General features: G+C 31.7%; 2 protein-coding genes across 2 annotated transcripts in view; one reads left to right on the top strand and one right to left on the bottom strand.

Annotated features, from left to right (window-relative positions):
- Positions 1-21641, bottom strand: part of LOC111620706 — a 32087-nt gene extending 10446 nt beyond the window's left edge. The window contains exon 1 of the mRNA XM_023362695.1: positions 21064-21641. The gene's annotated coding sequence lies outside the window, so the exon portion shown is untranslated. The remainder of the gene's footprint in view (positions 1-21063) is intronic.
- LOC111620705 (short transient receptor potential channel 4-like) lies at positions 8302-20058 on the top strand. The gene is made up of 10 exons (XM_023362691.1): positions 8302-9437; positions 9511-9710; positions 10208-10356; positions 14000-14193; positions 14266-14439; positions 14517-15301; positions 15381-15606; positions 15687-15893; positions 16108-16167; positions 19792-20058. Exons 1-10 carry the CDS (start codon positions 9288-9290, stop codon positions 20008-20010), a joined length of 2364 nt encoding a protein of 787 aa, XP_023218459.1. The 5' UTR covers positions 8302-9287; the 3' UTR covers positions 20011-20058.
- Positions 21642-23647: the final 2006 nt, after the last annotated feature.

Raw genomic sequence — 23647 nt, 5'->3', positions numbered from 1 at the left:
GCCCTTGTTTAATTGGTGAAGGGCTGTGCGGCTATCACTTAAGATGTTGATGGTGGTTCGTTTAAAATGCTGAATATTTGTTTTGATGTATTTCAGACTGTGCAGGATGGCTAACGACTCAGCCTGATTGATGGTGCAGTGATTGTTGAGAGAGGCTACTGATTGCCAGTAGTGCCTCTTACTGGGGTCGTCGAGGTAGACAGCAGCGCCAACTGTGTTCTCTGTTTTGGAGCCGTCAGTATAGAAGTTGACTCCTTTAGTAGGGGGGAGATGGTTGAAGTAGATATTGCAGCTCTTAATGGCAGCTGGGTGGGTGGTGTCAGTTTCGACCATTTTGTCGATCCCATATTCCTTAACGTCTTTGACAATGGAGTGTATGGCCTCCGGGAGCTTAAGTTCGTTGATTGCCCTGTTAGTCAGAGTGTTGTTGTTATTAGGAGTGTTGAGCTTTATGAGAAGGTTTTTGATATACCTGCTCAGGATGACGTGCTGAATAGGTGGGAGTCCTGCGATGACAAGAAGGGCGTCTGTTGGTGCAGTTCGATAGGCTTTGGTTGCTACAATAGCTGCCATACGCTGGGCCGAGAGGAGTTTCCGGCGAATATGCACCTTAAGGATGGCATAGCCCCACTCCTCACACCCGTAAGTCAGGATGGGCTCAATGGCCCCCTTGTAAGTTAACTTTGCGTTCCGATGGTCAAGCCCCCAAATGTTCCTTGCAATGTTCCTGAGGGAATGGATGGCCTTCGTTGCTTTATCATATATGTAGTGTATGTGGGCCTTCCAGGTGAGCCTGGGGTCCAGAATAATCCCTAAATATTTTAGTTGATCCACGCATTTAATGCTATGCCCGTCTAATTTGATGGTGGGCTTTTTCTGTAAAGGGTTTCCTTTCGGAAAGACAATACAGCTGCACTTGTTTTGATTGATAATTAGACGATTTTCTATGCTCCACTTGTTGATTTCGTGTAGGAGACTGTTGGCATAAGTCTGGAGGACCTTTTGGTTATTGTGAGAGAGCAGAACTACTGTATCATCTGCGTACCCCTGAATATAGGGGGTTGCCATTAAGTGTAGAGCCATCTGTGATGCTGAAAATCCCATTGTATAAAATGTTCCACAGTAGGGGGCCAGATTTAGACCCTTGGGGGCAGCCCCTAGTGATTGGGGTTTGATGCCAGATTTTACCAGAGTCTATAGCGAGTGCGGTCCTTCCAGTCAGGTAGCTCCTGAGTAGCTCGTAGATGTTGGAGGGGCATCTGGCATTGGCCAGCGTGGTGAGGATGACAGGCCACCACGCATGGTCAAATGCTCCTTTAAAGTCGATTGAAACCAGTAAGGTGTGCTTTCCGGCGTACCTGGAAGTCCGGATGTAATCCAAGATTTTGCCCAGAGCTTGGTGGGCACAATATGACGAATATACGAGATCTTCCATTCGTTGGTACTGTACGATAAAGCCTATTTGTGAGTTCTTGTATATCTAAGTCACATGTCAAGATCACATTCTTTTGGCTACAGGCTATAAAGAATTATTAATTTTCTGTAATTTTTTTTCTATAGATAATTAACTTCTCTTTTCATATAACTTGTATAGTGCAATGTACTATTACTCTGTATTTTATTTTTTTACTACTAATAGCCTAATTTTTCTAGGAGTAGAAAACGTAGAATACAATTTGTCTATAGTCTTTCAGAAAATTATGTTTTTATTTCTCAGCGTTGGCATTCTAAAATCGGCCACTCCTAGCTATCCAGTCAGTCTCATCTAAGTTATAATTTAAGATTGAAAAGTAACATTTACATAATAAAAACATCATTAGGAAGTGTAAAATATCATTAAGTAGTCTTCAAGGGTGCCTTCGAGAAGACAAAACTAAAATAAATTTTCGCTTAACATTTTCTAATTCTAACTCGATGAGCGAAACAAAAGTCAGTATCTTATTGGAAAATATAAATAGCAATTTCACGAAATAAGCAATTCAAAATAAACTTATTTCAGGAAATGAAAACATTCTCGGGTTCGGCTTAACGTAAATTATATACTGTAAATATATAAAAGTACAGTATTATATTCTCAAAAACTTTTCTAAAAATGTTTTTAAGTCTCTGTAACGTAATCTTTGAGTCATTATACATTATTGTTAAACGAATGAGGTAATCCGAGGAAATATTTTCAGAATAAAAAGACAAATTATATTAAGCCAAATAAAGTTAGAATTAAAATATTGTTTAAATAAAATACGAGAAATAATCCGAAGAGGGGCCAGCTACGTTTCCTGGTCCGAAATGTAAAATTATAATAGAAATAAATATTAATAAGAATAAAGGTATCTTCTGTCCTGTTAAAATCGATACAGATAAGCTTATACCTTAAAAAAATTTTTTAAAGTGTTGTAAATACATATATTTATTATTATTATTTATATGTATCAATCAGAACGTTTATAAATTTAAATACCGATAAGTTTCAAACAAAATTTGCTCTATTCTTTTTTTCTTCTTAATGACAGCAAGTAATTAATGGTAATTTCATTATAGCATATTGTGCCCATTAACTTACGCACATTTATATTTATTAAAAAGAATTATTTAGGCGTATTCCAATTCTTGCTAAAAATCTTACTTTCTTTTTTCTTCAATTACATCGTTATCATTAATGTATAGATTTCAGGGACTTCTTTTTTTTAATACAAAATTTTAAATAACCTCTAAACAGCTGCCATGTTTTTATGTTCCCGTCGGTGACCGTTGTTCAGAGGTTTGTCTGTATTATCTTTTTTTCGCTTCGGATTCTAATCCAATGCAACCATCTTCTCATTTAACTTCGAATGGTAAACAAATTGATTTTGAATTGCTTTCTAGGTCTTCGGAAGTTTAATATAGGATATAATTATAATGAATTTATTATTTTTTTCTAGAAAATAATTTTTGTAAAATAAAGCAAAAATCACAAAACATCAAAATGGTACAGCATAACTCGAAAAGTTATAAAAATTCAACTGAAATCTATGAAATATACAGTGAAATCTGTTAATGTGACCATCTGCTTTAGATGATCATTTGCTAAACTGAACACTTTGAGCTGGTTCTTCCAAAATAATACGTTTTTGGTGAATTCATTCAAGAACACCTACGCCAATCTTTCTGCCTGTCCCTTCGATGCTCATTTTAGCAGGTTTCATTGTAATTTGACAATTTAAATAAATTCGTTCATAATTTATTTGAAAAATAGATCATAACGAGACTTATTTATATCATATAATTAGATTGATTTCTAAGATACTTTCGATAAATGAAAATGTTTTTAATCATTAAAAATATATTTTGCATTAACATTATTGAGTATATATAGATCAATCATGACTGACAGTTCATATTACTGTATTATGTTTGAATTTCGATATTTTATTTCCTTGAAAATAAAAATTACTTTTATATACAAGTTATACGAAATATTCTACTATAATGAAATAATTTACATATCTCATTAAAATATACTAATAATTTTCATTTACATTCTGAAAAATAGATTATTTCATATATAGTATATATTACGTACTGAATTATATAAGTTATATATAATTTTTTCTTTATGAGTTTGAACATTTAGAAATAATATAAACCAAAACTTCTTTTGTTTAATCTCAGCTTTTTTTCTTTTTTAATTCTCCCAAATGGAAGAATTAAAACTCCCAGTGTGCACGGCCTTGACTCTAAGGTTAATAATCGACAAGTTTGATTCGTTCATTTGACTTACATTGACCTAATTCCGTAATCGCTTAAAGCAAAAACGCATAAGACTTTGTTTAATCGATTTCTAGATACATTTGACTTTGTTTTTGTTTTATATCTAATATTTTATACATTATATATAGCTGACACGTGACATGTGACACTGGTAGTGATCAATGTCTTACTTCACATGTAAATCGATAAAATTTGATTTTTTAGATATTCTCCAAAAATATATTTAAATGTAACTTTAATTAGTTAAATTCTTATATATTAAAAACTTTATACAGTAATAATTAAGTTTTCTACATACATTTTGTTTTAATGAAATTACCTCCCATAATGACTTCCGTTACACTTTTATGTTTATATGTTTACATATAGGTTATATCTTTATATATATTTATATACTCTTATTTCATATCGACATATCCTGGACAGATCACAGATGTAAACTTCGTGGAAAGTTGCTGGCCCCGGATTCGAACCCGGGTTCCAAGCCGTGAATGTCAATTCTAAGCTCTACCGATTGCATTTTTCATCGTGTATCAATCCTAAAAATCCAACAACGAGTTGCTTAATTTTCCCGGCAACATTTAAAACTGCCTGTCTAAAATAATATAAAGATTACTTTTTAAATAAAATCTCGTAACGCGCATAATTTTAACTTTGTACTATACCCGATGAGGTCGGGTTTCCTTTCTCATCACTTGGCCTCTCCATTGTGGGCGAATGGAACTAACGATGTCCTGTAAAAAAAGACCTTAGTGCGTACAGGGAGGAAAGAATCAAGAATTTTAAAAAAATGTACCAACTTCATAGACAGCGCGAAATATGAATAACAAAAAATTATTTGTTGTTTGGTTCAGATTCTTTATATATTGATAGAGGAAGATTTAGGGATGCGCAAGGTGTAGCAACGACTTTCTGGAGGGGTTTTCCTGAGTAATGCCGAGTATTTCAGGTAGACTTACAATTTTCTTTAAAGATTTCTGAATACGCTATTTTATATAGACATTGCAAAATATAGTTTAGGGCTTATGGAAGATGTATTTTCCAAGTTAGATTTATTAGATCATCATAACGGAAGCTCAGATAAGATCCACAAACTCAACGTAATCAAAAAGAAAGCAAGCTATCTATAATAATTTTTTTTATTCTCAAATTAATGATATCTGCTACTTAACAGAGATATCAACGACTTCTGAACAAACTTACAGCGAAAAAAAGGGGTTTTCTTCGAACAAAATACTTGGTATTTGATTACTTTGTCGATATATTGTATAGCCTATTGCATTGTGCTTTTCACATACACTCTGCTTTAGACGCTATCGAATTTATAGATAAAAGTTATTGAAAGTTATGTCATGTAGTCAGGAAATATCATCCAATTACGATACATCTCTGTGCAGTTACACGACAATTTCTAATGCAATATCAAAAGGGAACTTTCGCAACGGAAACGAGCTCTCTCCTTTTTGTTGATATTTTATAAATATGTATTGCAAATACAGTACGATCGAACTAAAACGAACAGTTTCTACCATTTCCCTAACCAAATTAATGGACTTTTCAATTTGGCTCACGTGTCACATGCTGTGACCATTGCTACTCATTCTTTCTGTCAGCCCGTTTGACTTAACAACAATTCTAACCATTATTTCTTGCTGTAAAGTATCTTACAACAGTAAAAGTTGGCCTCAAAGCGTAAGCAACATATCCAATCTCCGTTAATCCAAACTACCACTGGTCTCAATTAGTTCGAATTAGCGCGACCGTACTGTATTCTCATTTATTTTATTTGATGTCGATGTAAATATGCAATATTAATTAAAATAACCTCATAATTTTAATTTAATGAAGGCTATCCTATAGCATTACGTGGAGAAGGTATAGCCTAGCTCTTTTAATTTGAAAAAAGATATAAATTAATGTCGAGGTCGTCGATTAACATTTTAGATAATAGAATTGCCACAAGTTCTAAGATTGTATCATTATAATTAAATGTTTTAAATGACATATATATCGGAACGTATGAATCACACAACGTATATTAATTATTTTCGCAAAATTATACTTTTAAGCCCTTCGGTAAGTAAAATATATGAATTTTTATTTATAATTCTTATAACTTAAATTACGAATAGAAGGTTAAAAATATAGAAAAATTATCTGCAAAAATAGGTCACTGTTTATACGTTTGCACTTATTTTCAAAATAATAACCGATCGTAATTTGCGATAGTTACGTTTCGATGAATGAATGCTCTATACCAACGATCGGCAACCGGTGGTCCGCGAGAAAATTTGGGTTGTCCGTAGAGAAGTTTGAACATCGATCAACCGAAGGTTACGTGAAGTATTACGAAAGAAATGCAAAATGCTTAGTTGCTTTTTTCACTCATTGGGGTTTTTTATTTGATTCTAAAACCAAAAACGAAGTGACTGTTATCAATAAATAATAAGCAACAAACAATATTGTGAATGCGATTGTCGTCCTCGTGGAAAAGCGCGAAGAATCCATAAACTTGTTTCAAACAAGTAGCAATGAAGTTTAGGCTTGCATTAATTTGTTATAATTAAACATGCGCGTTTCATATTAATGTAGTAAAATTGAACTTTTATGATCATTATTCTACAGATTTTGTATCGTTTAAAAAAAAATTCATGATAATGGTCCGCGGGATTCAAAATTGTGACTTTAGTGGTCCGTGAGGTGAGAAAGGTTGCAGACCGCTGCTCTATACAAGTTACAATGAAGCAAAAATAAATTTAAATCTTAAAAAATACATTTTTTAAACATTAAATAAAAATTTTTAATTATAAAGTTTATATTTTTTATAAACTGTTTTAGGTTATAAATAAAACAGAAAGGATTTTTGTTAATGTGATTAATAACTTTGTAAAATACTTTGTCCATAAGTATGCCTTTTTAGAGAAATCTAAAGCCAAAATCACTTATCAAATTTACAAGAAATTTTCAGTATATAGGCTGTTATTGAAACTACAGTATAAAAAGCATATTTATAGAAAAAAATTTAGTTTCAAAAATTGCCATTAGGGGAAAATTGGAGCTTTAAACTGAAATAAATCGTATAGAAATGACTAAATACTTTTATTATTCAATAAATAACATGTTCGGTATGCCCGCCTCCACTTTCTGACACTGAAGCTGGACGATAGCATATCGTTGTTGGCAAAGTATCATGACAAATGTTAGGACATATGCAATATTCTTTGTTTTAGTTCCACTAATGTCTTTATGTCTTCAAGATAGACAACATCCTTAAATGCCCCACAACAAAAATCGTATGAATTTAGATCGGGCAAACGAGTTAGTTTGTAGAGAAATCACACTGACAATTTGGTTTTCAGAAAATGTCTTCTTTAGCGGTTGTTTAACCGATTTTCCAATGTGTGAAGGAGCTCCATCCGTCATAAGAACGGCTGAACAAACTCTCTCTGTTGAGGTGCTGGTGTTACGTAATTTCTCAGTGGAGATGCGTATCGGTTATCAGTACTTAAAATGGCCTCTCGGTCTAGTTCTTCAATAAATAAATAAATAAAATTTAAAAAACAACGGTCCAACGGATGAACGAAGACGTGAAATTGCACCAAATAATAATCTTTGGAGAATGCAGCGGTATTTCGTTAGTTTCGCGAAGATTTTCTTCAGCCCGTATTCTGCTATCGTGGGTGCTAATGGCACCAAACAAATGGAAATGAACTTCATCTATCTAAAGAATTTAACATGTCCAATCACTCGTAGCTTATCCCGAGCTAATATCTACAGTGCAAATATCTGAAACATCCGGATCAGAAAGTAAAGTTGTTAAATCTGAGACATCTTGAAAAGCTAGCGTAATATTTTTCACAATTTTGTGAATTGTTGAGGATGGTTTAGCTAATGATCTTGTATTACCGCGAGCACGACTGCTGTCCTCAATCAACGATATTGCTATATTCTTTATCAGTTGCTCGTGAACAGGCTTTCGACCCCTTACAGGTTTAATGTTCAACGAACTTGTTTTTTTCGAATTTTAAAATCCTTTTTCGCAATCCAGTTGCAAAAATCGGACTTTTCCTTCCATATTGCTTTCAGTGTATTAAATCACTTCAATACAACTGTAGCAGAACTATTGGTCTAATGAAACAATTTAACCCCGCTTGTTAAATTCTGAACGTTCCATTTTAGAAACATTAGGTTTGCTCGTGTTTAATGGAGATTATGTCGCGCTATTGTAATTTACAGATTTTAACATTAAGTAAAGAGTCAATTTGTCCCCTGATGGTAACATTTGAAACTGATTTTTCATGGTTTCAATTGTAGAAACAGAAAATTTCTTGTAAAACTGATAAATAGTTTTAGATATAGACTTAAACAGAGAAACTTATTTCATAAACACCCTGTATATAAATATTACTCAAATGTTCAGGTATTTTATACAAATTATTAAATAATACTTTTAATGTAAGGTTTGTAAAATTTATTTTATAAATATTAAAAATGTACAATTCTGTACACTTATTACTACACGTTGTAATAAGTGTACAGAAAATATGTACAAAAATACAAGCAAATTACATAAAAAGTTTCGTCAATAATACGATAATTACGAAAGTAAATACTCGTATATTTGTTTTGAAAAGTTATTCCAGATCCTCTGAATTTTCCTGCTGAATTTTACTAAGAATGACGGAAGACAACGATGACTATTTTCCTCACAACTTCCTCAAAACGCTCTATATATGAAAGGAAATGTAACTGGGGTCATGATCACATAATTTTTATAACACTTTTTATTTAAAAAGTTTAATTTTTATAATAAATTTTGTTCATTTATTACCTAGCAATGAAAAATTTTCAAATTGAGCATCTAATTATAAAATTTTAAACACATATAACCGATTTAAAAGCATTTTAAACACGTCCTTGCAAATAACTTAAGTATAGCCAAGTATTTTCTATATTTAAATTGAAAATTGTGTTTGTTTAGTCGGCTAGAATTATATTAAAATAAGATAAACTACTTAAAATTGTTTCGTCTTACTGGACTTGGATCTTCAAACAAACTCCTGTATTTTTGAATATCTGAGAAAGTAAACTGCAAAAGCAAAATAGTATTAAGTTACGGTTTTTAAACATTAATTTAAATATAAATTAAATTTATACAAATGCATAATATATCGAGTAACCTGATCCAAAGCAAGTTTAAGTTGATCGAATAGTTAATGTGAAACGATCAATTTAATATCGGCTTTAATTAAGTGTAGAATGAAATACAGAATTTAAATTATAATCCTATGTTTAGGAACGGGCACGCTTCAAAATATTTTAGATTTCGATTCACGTTGCTAAGCGATAAATCCGAGTAACTAATAAACGAAATAGTATTACGTTAACGACGTCGCCTCTGGTAGAATATGCAGAACGGAGCTCCTCCTCCTTTCGATGAAATGTGTACAATATAAAGAGATGTAATTGCAGGAAATGGAACAGTATAGCATTATCTAACACGTCATCTCAGTGTAGATTTAGACTTGAAACAACACAGCATGGCTGACACAGCGAAACGTGAAAGAAAGAAATTAATGCTGAATAAGGCAAAAAGTTGTTTGGCAGATGAGGATTTAAGTATCTACGAAGAAGAATTCCTCAGTTTAATCAAAAATGGCGACTTGATCAGTTTAAAAAAACTCGTAGATGTAAGTAATAGACGTTTATTAAACCGCGCTCTTATCATATATGTTAAATTTAAATATATTTACCTCGTTGTAGGCACAGAAATCATCTATGAATATGGATTGTTGCGACTGTAGAGGATACAGAGCGTTGGATATAGCTGTGACTTCTCGCGACGAAAACTTCGTTAACAGTTTATTAAACATATGTCAATTCAGTCCCGCTCATCTTAGAGGCGCTCTGATACGAGCTATCGATCAAAATGACGTTTCCGTGGTGGAAAGACTAATAATCGAGTAAGATATTTAAAAAATATCGAATACATTCTCTCATTAATGTCTAAGCGTAGACGTTTTAGAATATAAAGTTGCAAAACTCGTTCCGTTCATGCGTGACTCTATATACATAGCACACGTTAATTTTACATTTCGTCACGCAGAACAAGTGAGAACTATTGAAGTGAATTTTTTTATCAATATAAAAAAATCTCGGGTCGTTGTACTAAATTAATACAAATATAAATTTTAGGACACGAAAGCTAAGTTACTATGAATATTTAATTGAATTTAATGCGGGAAGTATTGGTTTGTTAATAAAAATACAGCATTTCTAAATCGAGTACTGTATATCCCCTTCTTATCTTAACAGAAAATATTAATAGATCTTACTAAAGATAGATTTTTAAAATTATAACAATACATTATCATATATAAATAATTATTTAAGCGTTATAATAATGATAATTAAGTGTTATCATAAGTTTTTAACCTGGATTTTAACTTTATTAAATTAGATATGAAAATAAAGAAGTTAAAGATAAAGTGGAAAAGGGAAATATAGGAATAACTCCCATTATGGCTGCAGCTATCAATGAAAATTTTGAAATTACCAGGTTATTACTACATCATGGATACACTGTCGAAAAACCTCATCTACCTAGATGTGAGTGTTTAATTATATAATTTTCTTTTTATTTAAAAGGGCAAATCCTCTTAAACATTACGAAGAAAATTCTAGTTAATTAATAATAATAATATATCCTAACATTGTTTTTGGTTTTCAATCTAAAAATATCAAAAATTCTTTCAATATTTCTAATCTATTTGATGTGATGATTTAAAATTACTCTCTCTCTTGAAATTTTTATTGCATACAATTTGTTTCTGTATTAAAATATAACACTATAAAATGCTATATAATAAATACATATTTTAGACTTCAAGTATTCCTATATAAATCGATAATTGGATCATATACAGTATTCACTATTTATCACAATTAACGTATGACAAGACCTCCATGTTTCTATAAGGACCGAAATTTAGGGTGATTATTATATGAATAAATACTTAACATTAGTCCAAGTTATGCTTATATTATATCATTTCGTTCTGTTACTATAAATATGATTCTTTATACGGAAACAGATTTATAATAACAAACAAAAATACGCTCTGATATTTTTAAATTAGCCGGATAGACGGTACTATCTTTTTTTAAAGAGCTATTTTCAGTACGAAATCTAAAACTTGTGATTATATAAAATTTATTGTCGAAACAATGCAATTCCTTACGTCTCCCTTGCAGTGGTCCTAGTAGCTTCGGTGAAAAAAAAAATGGAGAAATAAGTCCATTTTATATAATTCATTTTCTGAATTGGTGCAAATTGAGTACAGTAATATTTAATTAAAATTGAAGTAATGCCTATTTATTTACTTTTACAATTCTAATGAATGGCTATATAGCTATTTGCAGCAAAATTTTCTACATTAAGTAGTTATTGTATATAAATTTTGTAATGGAAGAGGTTTTTAATTAAATTTGGTTACTTATTGAAAGGGTTAAAAAGAGTAGAAATTGAGAAATGAATTCGCATTTTTGCTATAAAAACGCAATAAAAAAAAAAAACTTTTACCGGTATTTCGGGTTATTTTGCATGCCATACATTCTATATAATAAATAATAGATTCTAAAACAAATTAATTTTATTAATTTGATGTTTTCATTTAATATTTAACGTTCTTAATTAATGTTAAAATAAGTGATCGAAATTGAAGAATATCAATGCTTAAAAATTTCGACTAATTTATACCGTATATTATATTTATTCACTTATAGTATTTAGAAAAATATAAGTAATATTCGTGTCGCATATTTATCAAAAAATTTAAGCATCTTTTGTTGGTACTTAATTTAAGAATTTTCCATAAATTGTTAGCAAAATTAATTTTGGCAATTAAAATTGAATTGCCTTAATTTGTCTCTACCTGATTTTTCAATGCTCCATCAGTTTAATTGATTTAATAATCTCGGATAGTTGTCCAGTATAATCTGGACTTTGGTCATTTTATTTTAAAATATATTTTTGTGTTGATAAAGTATAAAAATACTTTTTTTTTAAATCGAGAAACTTCGTTTTAAAATTCCCACGAATAAGTCAGTTGTCAACAATTATGCGCGAATAAGAAACGTTGTAAATAGACATCCACATGGCTGAAGCGATTATGGCAGTGTTTTTCAACATTTTTCTAATAGTGGCACTCCAAACCTGCTCATTTTCATTATACTTATAGCACTTTTCGCACTTTAAGTAATGTTAATAGTGTATTGTGCTTCAGCAGTTTATTTTGCCTCATCCTCGAAGCGTTGTTGCAGTTTCGTTGTGGCACACTAGAAAACTGCAACGATACTTTAACCTAATGGTTCGACTATTAGGTTAAAACTTTGGGAAACCCGAAATCGAATCCGGACAAGCAACTCCACAGAATTTTTTGGGGTGGTTTGTCCAGGATGTGTCAGGCCTATCTCTCATTACCCACTTGCACCCGTTGTGGATCTGGACGAACCCACAATAGGTATGGAAAAAAGACCCTCTTAGTCCTCGCCATGGCTGAAAGAAACAAAAAAAGTATTAAATTATTCCTATACCTTGGAAGTCTAATAATTGCAGATGGAAGGAACCATGAAGGTGTATACGGTAATCAATAGGATTGGGATAACTAAAGTGCAATTTAACAAGTTGAAGAGAATACTTGTAAGTTATATGGACTTGAACTTAAGGAAAAAAAAACTCCTGCGAATTTATATATGGAACTCGGCATTATATGGTGGGAAAACATTAAGAAAGACATCAAGAGATTGCAAGTATTCGAAATATGGTGTTGGAAACAAACACAAGATATTAAAGGACTGACAAGAAACTAATGAGGATATACTAAAACAAATAAATGACTCTAGGACTTTAATTAAAACTCTCAAACTCAGAAGAGACAGATGAATTGGACACAACTTAACATCCAAGATTATAGAGGGAATGATGAAGGCAAGCACAGGCATGAACACATACTGGAAATCAAAAGGCAGACAAATAATAGAGAAGAATGGAAGAAATTGTTTCTGAGCTGCCAGTCACAAGACTGACACAAATCATCATCATCATTAGTTTCTTAAATTTCAGATAATAGATAAATGATACCAATTATCACTCTAACAGCAGTTAATATCTTAACTGATCCTACTACAAATCGTTAAATAAGATTATATTTTCCGTGTTAATACAGAAGAATAGAATTTTACATTAGTCGATCGTAGGTATAGTAACATCGTAGTAAGATGAAAGTGACGAAATAATATAGGTTTGTATGGATTTAGCGAATGTTTTGCAATATTTATTGTTAATTTTGATAAGAAAACAAAGAGCCAAACGAATATTTTATGAAAATTTTATTCAAAATCATTCATTCGGATCCATATACGAATGGCAAATAAATCTTTCTCAACAGGAATAAATAAATATTCTCAGTGGGATGCGCCATTTAAAATGAATTAAAGTATGATATTGACGTCATATTTTCTACATGAAACTATAATAAATAAAGGTCGTCAAATTCATCATTTTTTATCGAATTAACATAGAGTTTATATATCAATAGATCGAGTTTCAAGTTTAAGTGAAAAATTATGTCTTTTCCTCCAGGAAAGATTAAAAAACTATTACCTAAGTGATCAGATAGAAGTGTATAAATAAAAGATATAACTTGAATGAATTAACATGTAAGAGGCAAAAGATAATAAATCTCATAAATGCACTTATTACGGCTTATCTTAAACAAATACAGAGTATTAGCTTTTACTAATACTTTAGAAATTGCGATAATGCTTTATATTTTTAAGATTTTATATATAAGTTAATTACAATATAAATAATAATATAATCTCATAATGGCACTTTCTTTCAGTTTAGTTGACTTTATATAATAATTTTACATTTAAAATATATCTTAACGAGAAATATTTATGATTTTATAGGGTTTTTTACTTGAAAGATTTAACGTTTTTCTTTATGTATTGTTTGAATAAGTAGAATTTTTTTTACTGGGAAGGTCCGATTCGATTCTCTATAGGTACTGTACAATCTCTCTGAAAGCTCTTCCTTGCTCCTTTTAATATAGTATTTTTCCAATAGAATGATGATCCAATTATAATATATTTAAGAAAAAACGAAAACTACTTGATTATATAGAACTAAAGATCGAAGCTGTATTAATTAAAAGTGATCAACACGGTCACATATTTGTCTTTTTAGGTACTTGTATGGATTGTCGCACGGATCACTTCAAAAAGTTCGAAACTTTGGGAGAATCTTTAGCTCGAATTAATGCATATCGAGCACTCGCTAGCCCCATTTACATCGTTTTGACATCCAAAGATCCAATTTTGACGTCTTTTAAGCTCAGTCGTGAAACTTACCATCTTTCCTTGGATTTTCCCGAACACCAGGTGAGTTACTTGTCATTAATGTTTCCGTGTGAAAACAATAATGAGAAACTGTTAACTTAAATTTATTTATAGGATGTTTACCTTAAGTTATCTGATCAATGTTCCAAGTTTGCTGCCGATCTCTTGGAACAGTGTAAAAATACAGAAGAAGTGGAACTTCTTTTAGTTCAAAAGAAAGGTTTAAAAGACATCAGACCACATAGATACAGCAGACTTTGCCTTGCAATACAGTACAAACAAAAAAGGGTAAATATTATAGAAGATATAACATTTAATATTCTTTGTAATGAAATTCTGATTTGAGAACTAAAAATGTTTTACAGTTTATAACACATCCGAGCTGCCAACAAGTTTTACATTCCACGTGGGTAGAAGGACTTAGCTGGACTCATTTATCGACCAAGCAAAGACTCTTCCACATAATTACCCAAGTCTTCCTAACGCCAGTCTTATCTACTGTCCATATTTTGTTACCACGTTCCAAGATTATCAAACCTTTACGCGTGCCATTAAATCGTTTTATTCATTCCATAGCTTCCTATAGCGTTTTCTTAATTCTTCTTCTTGCTAGCCTCATATGGGATGAAAGGAAAGATATACGTTCGCTCTCCGGACCGCGACTCGTTGCAGATATATGGATTTTGGGCTACGTTATGGAAGTAATCATCAATGTTTGGTCCATGGGAATATCGGATTATTTGCGTGCTTGGTGGAACAGATACGATTTGATCATGCATAGTGCCTTTTTATTATCAGAATCTATATCAGTTTCGGTATATATCTGGTCATGTTTTAAACATGACATGACGTGGGATCGTATGCAATTGCCTTGGTATCACGTTTTACTTATAGGTGAAGCCATTTTTGCCTGCGCTTCGGTTTTAGCATTTTGTAGAGTTTTAATGTGGTATCAAGTCCAGTCCAAGTTGGGTCCATTGGGCATATCACTAATTTATATGGTTAATGACGTCTTGCGTTTTTTAATGGTGTTCTTCATCTTGATGTCATCGTTCGTTATTGGTATTAATTCACTCTATAAAAATTACGAAGATAGTGTCCAGCTGGATACAGAAGGCAAAAAGCAAATCCAAAAGGATAATTTTACAACGTAAGTAGTTAAAGTCTATAAGTAAATATATATATTTTAATATTTTAATCGTTGTATAATCACAAACAGCGTATTTCAGATTGAAAAATACCTTCAAAACATTATTTTGGGCTACCTTTGGTATAGCAGAATCTGACGATGCGGACATTATAGTAACGGGTAATTTTACTAACAGAGAAGTACGTGAACACGTATTTACCGAAAGTGTTGGTTATTTCTTATGGGGAGCGTATCATTTATTGACGGTAGTAGTCTTATTAAACATGTTGATCGCCATGATGGCAGAGAGTTACGAACGAGTAAAGGTCAGTAAGTTTTTATACTTTTATAGTTTAATGTTTAATTAGTAATAAATTCGGAAATTTCATGTAAAAATGTCACACAGGATAATTCAGATATAGAATGGAAATTTGCTCGAAGTTCCCTCTGGATGAGTTATTTTGAATATCAAAACACTGTTCCTGCGCCTTTTAATTTATTACCCTCACTTCGACGATTAACTTTGCTGATTCGATGGACATTGAGTAAAATTATGAGAAAAACCTTATCATTAAATGATAATCAGAGTGATTCTACTACTTATTATAGCAATGTAAGTGAATATTTTAAACATTAATAAATAAAAAGAACAATCAATCAACAACTTTTTGAAATTATTAAATAAAAATACTAAAATTAAATAAAATTCATTGTAACATTGTAAATCTTTGTATTAAGTCCAACCTATCAGATTTCTTGCTTTTTAAAGATAATGATTAAAAATTATGGACATAATTCAGATTTATGTGAAAAAAAAATTGTTTCAGAGATGCTGTGGATGTGCTGAAGATACAATGAGAGTTAAAACTAGCGATGAGATGTATGAAGTAAGTTTTTGGTCTTTTATTCTTCTCTTTGTTTATTATCATTCAAATATTCAGTTACTTTGCTTCTCTTCTTCCAAACTCCTTTTTAACGTTTAAAATACCTTTAAGACAACATTAATATACAGTATTAAAGGTTATAGCATATACATGAAAACGGAAAAAATATAATCTACAAATGCCATAAGATAGGCAAAGATAATCAGCTCCTAACTTGTTAATTAATAAAACTTAATAAGCTTGATTAGTTAAAATTTTTCCCCATAAAAATAATCTTTAAATCATAGTCTTATTTCAAATCATAATGAACCATAATCTGCGAAATACAGTATTGTAGATAAATCATTTTTAAATACTGTATAACATTGGGAAATTTCTGCTGACACAAATACTGTATAGATGTATTGATATTCTATTTTCAGTTCATATTCAGAAAAGTAATATCTACATTGTAATAAAGTAATTAATTTAGAAAGTAAAATATTAGTAAATTAAGTTTCTTTATGTGTTTTTAAAATCTAATTTCTCTTCTTTATTTAACAAAATATTTGTTATATTTATTTGATTTTTTAAAAGAATATTTTCAATATAAATTCTTCAGATAATTACATTCATTAATGAGATTCCGAAAATGCTTATTTTATGTTATTTTCTAATTTAATCCGCGATATAACAGTAGAAATCAATGAATTCAATCCTTATCTTTTAAAAATTTGCAAAATTTTGGTGCAAATTTTGTTTTGCAATCGTTAAAACATTCAAAAACATTTTCTACTATATCCTATATACTGATTACAACATATATTCTTGATATAAGTAAGGATAGAATAGTTTCTTTAAGGGAATATGAGAAAATAATCATTTAAACTGTGATCAAATTACATTTCTCTACGCAAACTACGCTTGATCAAAGTTTATCTCAAATGCACTAGTAATGTGTTAAAGGGTTTTTAATTTTTAATATTCAAAATTATTTTTAGAAACAAATATAACCTTTAAATTTGATTTATTTGGGATATAATGTATTTTTGAATGACGAAAATAAGGATATTACAAAATTTAAGTTCAGTGCAGTCAGGAAAATTATGAAAAAATAGGCCATTTCAATTACAACATAACTCGGGGAAAAACAATAAAAAATCAAATATAATGATAAATAGTTATGAATTCATTGAAATAATTAAAGTTTTATGTGGTGAAAAACTATTTTTATGCCATTTTTATTCTTAATATGCGATTAAAAAATATTTAACTATTATAAAATAGAATGAACAAATAGTAACTGTGATACATATATACAGTATACACATAAGATTAATATAACTAACTCGATAACTTCAAATATCAAATGACCAACTGAATTCCTTTATCGGATCCAATTACTAAGCAATTGGCAGGAGGCAAGCCTTAAGTTGCCATTCTTGTTAAATACAATAATTATAAATTAATTAATTAATTTAAATTAATGTTAAAATATTCTAGAAGAAATTTATCAGGCCCTAACAGCCCAATAAACGAATCCAGCTGTTCGTTTAATATTATCAAAATGCTGATATTACTTTTACATTTTATGCAATTCAGTTTTACATTCAGTTTTACGAAATTTAGTTAAATTTAAAATAATAATAATTATTATATTTTTGCTTGTCATTTTATTTAATGAAAATGTTTACTAATTTTAAAAATATACTATGATAAATCTAAATATATTTTGCAAATTATAATAGCCTATACTGCTATATATATATGTTAAGGATAAAGCTAGGATTAATGCTGAATCTATCTGTCTTTTAGTTAAAGCAAGCGATAGTCTATTAATTTTGAATTTTATTCTTATAAAGTAATCTTTATTCTCGTCACAAGTGGATTCAGCCGATATTATCCAAAAATAATAAATGAATCCAGAACCAAACTTAAAATTCAAGCTTTGTCACTCCTCTTTTGAATAAAGTTTAAAGTTTATTTTTACTTTTAGGGTGTTTCAATTTAAACATAATTGCGATCTTTTCAATACAAGTTGGACGGATAAAGAACGAATTTTGTTTTCTAAAATCAATTAGAATTAATTATTTCTTTATTGCATAAAAATGAGGTAAACGAAAATTATCTTTCTCAAACTATCACCACATTTATTTTTAAAATTCAGCAATGAGTTGCTTAACTTTAGACATAACTGAGAGTTTGAGAAAGGCTGCATCATCGGGCTGAGGAAAACAAGATGGTCGTTTTGCCGAATTTCCCACCATCCGACTGTTCCGACCTGATTGTGATGTATTGGACGGTGAATACAGTGAGCAAATTCTGGACGTCCCGAACACACTATCAAGAGAAATAATCGCGTGATTGTGAGACGAGCACAAGTAGTGTCTTTGTCCACCATCTAAAGACAGATGGAAACCTCGCTACAGAATTCTATCTCTTCCCGTATCATTGGCGACAGCTTATCAATAATACCAGAACTAGCAAAAGCAAATTTGTATGCAACTGTGACGCTACGCATCCTGCCACCATTAGCACTCCAACATCGTCGGCTTCGTTTGCAGTGATGCCATGACATTAAAGCACGAATTGCTGAAGAACTGGCAGCGTGTCATCTTTAACAACGAATTCCGGTCCCATCGATGAGTGCTCCAATCCCGTCTTTACTGTCGAGCGGTACACTGTCTCTACTTCTGGCATGCTAGTCTGGAGGGCTTTCTGATATGACCAATCGAATAATCTAGTAATGATACGAAGATTTACGGTACAGCCCGTACTGTACATGGCATACAGCCAGAGTTTCAGAGAAAAAGTATCCGTCATGTTGCCACACTTAACGAATTTGAAGACTTGCCCGGTCTTAAAATTCGTCGACCATCGAGTATTTGTGGATCCGGACAGGGCGCTAGCTTCGGCCATCTACGAATATGAGACATCCATCTGAAGTGGCGTTTGCAGCATCTATGAACAAATCAATTGCGAGATAGCATACAGTGCCTGTACGTCTTCATGCTCGATCGTATCGCCGCATGTATCCAGGCAAAAGCATGTCTGCTACAAGGTACTAAAAGTAAAGACACTTTAAATTATAGGTTATTTCACAAGAAATTGTCCCTTTGCTGTTATTATAATCATTTATTACGTTAGCACTGATGGTTTCATTGGATTCTAAAGCCACCTTCTTGGTGCCTAATATCTTTTGTCAATAAATGTATAAATTTATTTTTAATATTTGTGTAAAATTTCTCTCAAGAATTATATTATATTAAATGTTTTATCAATAGCTATATGAATAGAAATAAATCTATCTTAACGGTTGGAAGGGATTAATACGTATCCTTAGAAATCCTTATGGATTTCGGGCACCCTCCATTACCATCCGGTCATCCTATTATAGTCCATTATAGTCTTTTATTTATGACTATAATGGACTATATAATTTATCACGTGTTTGTGATAAATCATAAATAAACTCGAACGGAAATGAATTAAAAATAATCTGTTTATTAATCGATTTATGGAATTTTAACATTACATTTCCTTCTTCAAAATGTAAGATTTATTGTGTAATTATTGTGTAAGATTTTCTACTTAAAGATAATTGAATATCGATTTAACATTTTAAACATTTTTATTTCTAATATTTAGAAATTAGTGATTCAGTTGCGACGACGTTACCTCGAGTGGAAGAAACAAGAAGCAATTTCTAAACTATCGACCGAATTTTCCGAAGCGTTTTTGGAAATATCAGAAAAGTTAAAAAAAGAAATTATACAAGAATTAAGGAGGAATTCTACATTATCCGTTCCAATGGTAACTCTCGAAGGCATCATTGAAAGTGCCGATTCTAAAGATCCCGATTTGTAGATTGAAAGTTTAATTAAAATTGGTAGATAAAACCACAAAAGAATGTAATTTACCTTTGTTGACTCTCTCTCTCTCTCTCTCTTGCTAATTTTCTGATAGTCAAGAATTAAATTTATATATATAATTATTTTTTAGGCTACCGATTATTTTGTGAGATGCAATCTTTCAAAACATGCATCTAAACTTGTAAAAAAAGGCAGGAGGAAATTACAATTGAATAAAGTAAAAATTGCATTACAAATACTAATCGTATTTTGCTTGCTCGCCATGTTCAATCACCTGGAACAACCATTCTTCTAGTATTTGTAATGCAATCTAAACTTATTTATGAATATTTATTTGTGAATAAATATCCACAAATAAGTTTAAAAGCTGTGAAATGTAACTCTGCTAATGTGTATTGAATTCTTTGTTTAGAAGTTTATTTTAAACTTTTTACTTCAATTTTGTATGAATAAAATCAAGTCGAAATGTCTTCAGATGAAAAGCATATGTTGCATTTTATGCTTTATGAATTTCGGAAAGGATATAACGCCGTACAAACAATACAAAAGAAAAAAATCCGTAATGTATATGAGGAAGACATTTCTAAACTTCAAACGTGTAAAATGTGGTTTAAAAAGTTCCGTTCGGGAAAGTTTGAACTAAAGGATACAAAACGTACGTAGTGCCCAGAAGTTGCCAACAAAGAAATTATTAAAAATCGACGAATAACACACTAAAAACGAGATCAAAGAAGGACAGACGGGCGGACGACAATGTGAATTTATAGGTCTACAATTTTTTCAAATTGTACTCCAATAAAGCGGAAAAACAAACTGAAAACATTCGAGCGCAATGCGTAAGCGAGACAACTTGGGCGCACAACAGATGGAGTTTAGCTAGAGATGGGTCGTTCTGGGCTTCGAAACACTTCCACAAACAGTTACGGTCGGAACTACTAACTAACCCGTTCGTTATACTTTGTACTTTACGAATACTATACAGCCCTAATATATTTCATTGCACGCTATATTACTATCCGATTGAAAAATTAATGTCAAATAGACTTACTGTGTAAAGTATTCGGAATGGCGTAATCGTAATTCGAGTACGAAAGTATAACTTTCAACGATTTAGAATATTTTTTTCCTATCCAAATTCCTCGTTTTTGTGTTTTTTTATTTGCGATAAGGTGGTAGGCGAACTTAGAACGTTTAATTGATATATTTATGATGATTTATAGAGCTAGTAGAACTGAGTTGAGCGCCACCTGTAGGCAGACAAAGAAAACTTTTTCGGGAAAACACGTGCATCATTGGGTTAGATACATAGTGAAACACGGTGTTTGTTTTCTTTCTGTATAATGAACCACAATTTTCTGCCACACAAAACTTCAAAAAGTACCTGTTGTGTGGTCGGTTGTAGTGTTACTTATATTACTGCGCCGCCAAGTACAAAGTTTTATTCGTTTCCGAATGAAAAATACCCTGGAAGGAAAGAGAAATGGCTGGCTGCAATTCGGTGGATTGAGTAAGTATTATGCTTGGGTATTTTCATTGAAGGTATTTTTTTAAAGTTGTGTGTGTATATATAACTGTGACATTTAAAGGCATTTTATTGTATAATTGTAGTGATCTCTATAAATGGCTAGGGTGCTTTTTTTTAGCGGTAAATAGGTGTAGTCCGCTTTATATTACTACCCATTCTTTACGTAGTGCATTGCGTAATAACTCGTTAAAAATACCAAAACATTTCGTATTTCTGTAAATCTAAAATCCTGATAATAAATAACATTGAAAAAATGCTTAATAATGTCATTATTAGCCACGGGACAGTATTAAAGATCATTTCAAGTAATTCATTAGTCAAAAAGTGACCAAAGTTGCTCGATAATTGTAATATAATATGTAAAATTAAAAACACTTTTTCAGAAAAGATGGCAAACCTTGGCAACCCACAAAGTACCAGCAAAGTCTGCAGTCAGCATTTTGTAGGTGGACGGAAAATTGACCACCCAGACCATCCAGCATATGTTCCCACACTTTTTCCAACATGCTACAAGAAACAGGGTTGGGGAAATGCTGATAGGTTTTTAAGGCAGGCAAGAAGGAAAGAAGAAAAGGTGGAGAGCGTGTATAACAGCATGGATGTGGACACCGAAACCATACCTGTGATCTCCAAACATGACACTAGAACACAAACTGATGTATGGGGACCACATTATAGTTCATATAATATGGCAGTCTTATTTTGTGAAAAGTTATGATGTGGGGTACCCAAACTAATATTTATTGTAAAAAGCAGTTTCTCTCCTTTCTTTAAATTAATTTTTCTCAGGGTTTCGGTAGATATTGCTTCAAAACCACACTGCCTTCTAAGAAACATTATTCGTACGCCACGAAAAGGAGAAGCACATACCACCTTTGTAGCCCCGATTTTGTTTCCCCGCATCGCCGCTAGAGGCGCCTCGATCTAGTTTCGTCGTTCCTTCCACTAGCTCTATAACAAAGCAATCCCGGTCGGCGCCATTTTCGACTATCGGCACGTGGCCTACCTTCTATAATAAGCTGTTTATATTTACGGCTGGCAGATGGCGCGCGTTTCAATGTGAGTACTGTACAGTACATGCAACGTGGAAAGACGACGGAACGACAATTACAGCTTACCGTTTCTGCATGTACCAGGTACCAGGCTTACGACTTTTCGCAGAACGGCAAATTCTTTATCTGGATTTCAACTCTAACTAAATAAAAATGTTCCACGAGTTTTTAGGATTAAGCAAGAATAATTTGGAACAGATTGATATCAAAAAGCTAAGAACAGAGGGCAGAGTCCTGGGCCCAAAAAAATTGAATTATCGTCATAAATTTTTTAATACTTTTTCATTAACAATGAGCACTTATCGTATAGTAAAAAATAGTTAATACTGTATTAATAATATAATAATAATGATAATTTATAGTATTATTTGTTTTATTGTAATCAATGTAACGAAATTGGTCAGGTCACCAACTTGCAATTTTAAACCCCAATTTAAAGACTCTTAATCTAACAAAAAATGGGGACCCATTGGACTTCAATAAGCCCTAGACCCCGAAAACTCTAGATCCGCCCGACAGGGAGACACAAACATTTATATATATACACTAGTAGCCCAGGACACCTCCTAGTGGGCGTTCTTTACAAATTCCCATGAGGCACAGTTCTTTTGACTTTTTTGTTCCTATCAATATGCTCTACAGCTCTGTTAAAGTCCCAATCGCGTCATACGGATCTAGATTTCTACCTATTAAACATTCTATAAATACATTAAAATAGTTTAATTTGTTTATTTACCTTCGCTTGTAAATCTCGATTTTAAATTTATTCGCCATTTTTTCAACAAATTTCCCGTGAGTCAATGCGCGACGTTCACTAAGTCACGGGATGTTGTAAACGTGCGGCGCAAGGTTAATCAAGACATATAATAAGGCAAGGCATATAATAATTATTTATACCATTCCGTGGTATAAATAAATTCATATCAGCAATAAATTCCTATTACAAATAAAAATAATTTATTGTTAATTTAAAAACTTCGCTAGGGCGCCTCTAGTGCCCGTTTTTGGCATACCGTTACGCGGACGGACGGACACGCGTTCAATGGGTTATATAA

The sequence above is a fragment of the Centruroides sculpturatus genome, unplaced genomic scaffold (assembly GCF_000671375.1).
Source record: "Centruroides sculpturatus isolate CEXI.00-Female unplaced genomic scaffold, Cexi_2.0 scaffold243, whole genome shotgun sequence".
Lineage (NCBI taxonomy): Eukaryota > Metazoa > Arthropoda > Arachnida > Scorpiones > Buthidae > Centruroides > Centruroides sculpturatus.
Note: the sequence above shows the minus strand (reverse complement) of the source record. Positions and strands in the feature narration are given on the sequence as shown.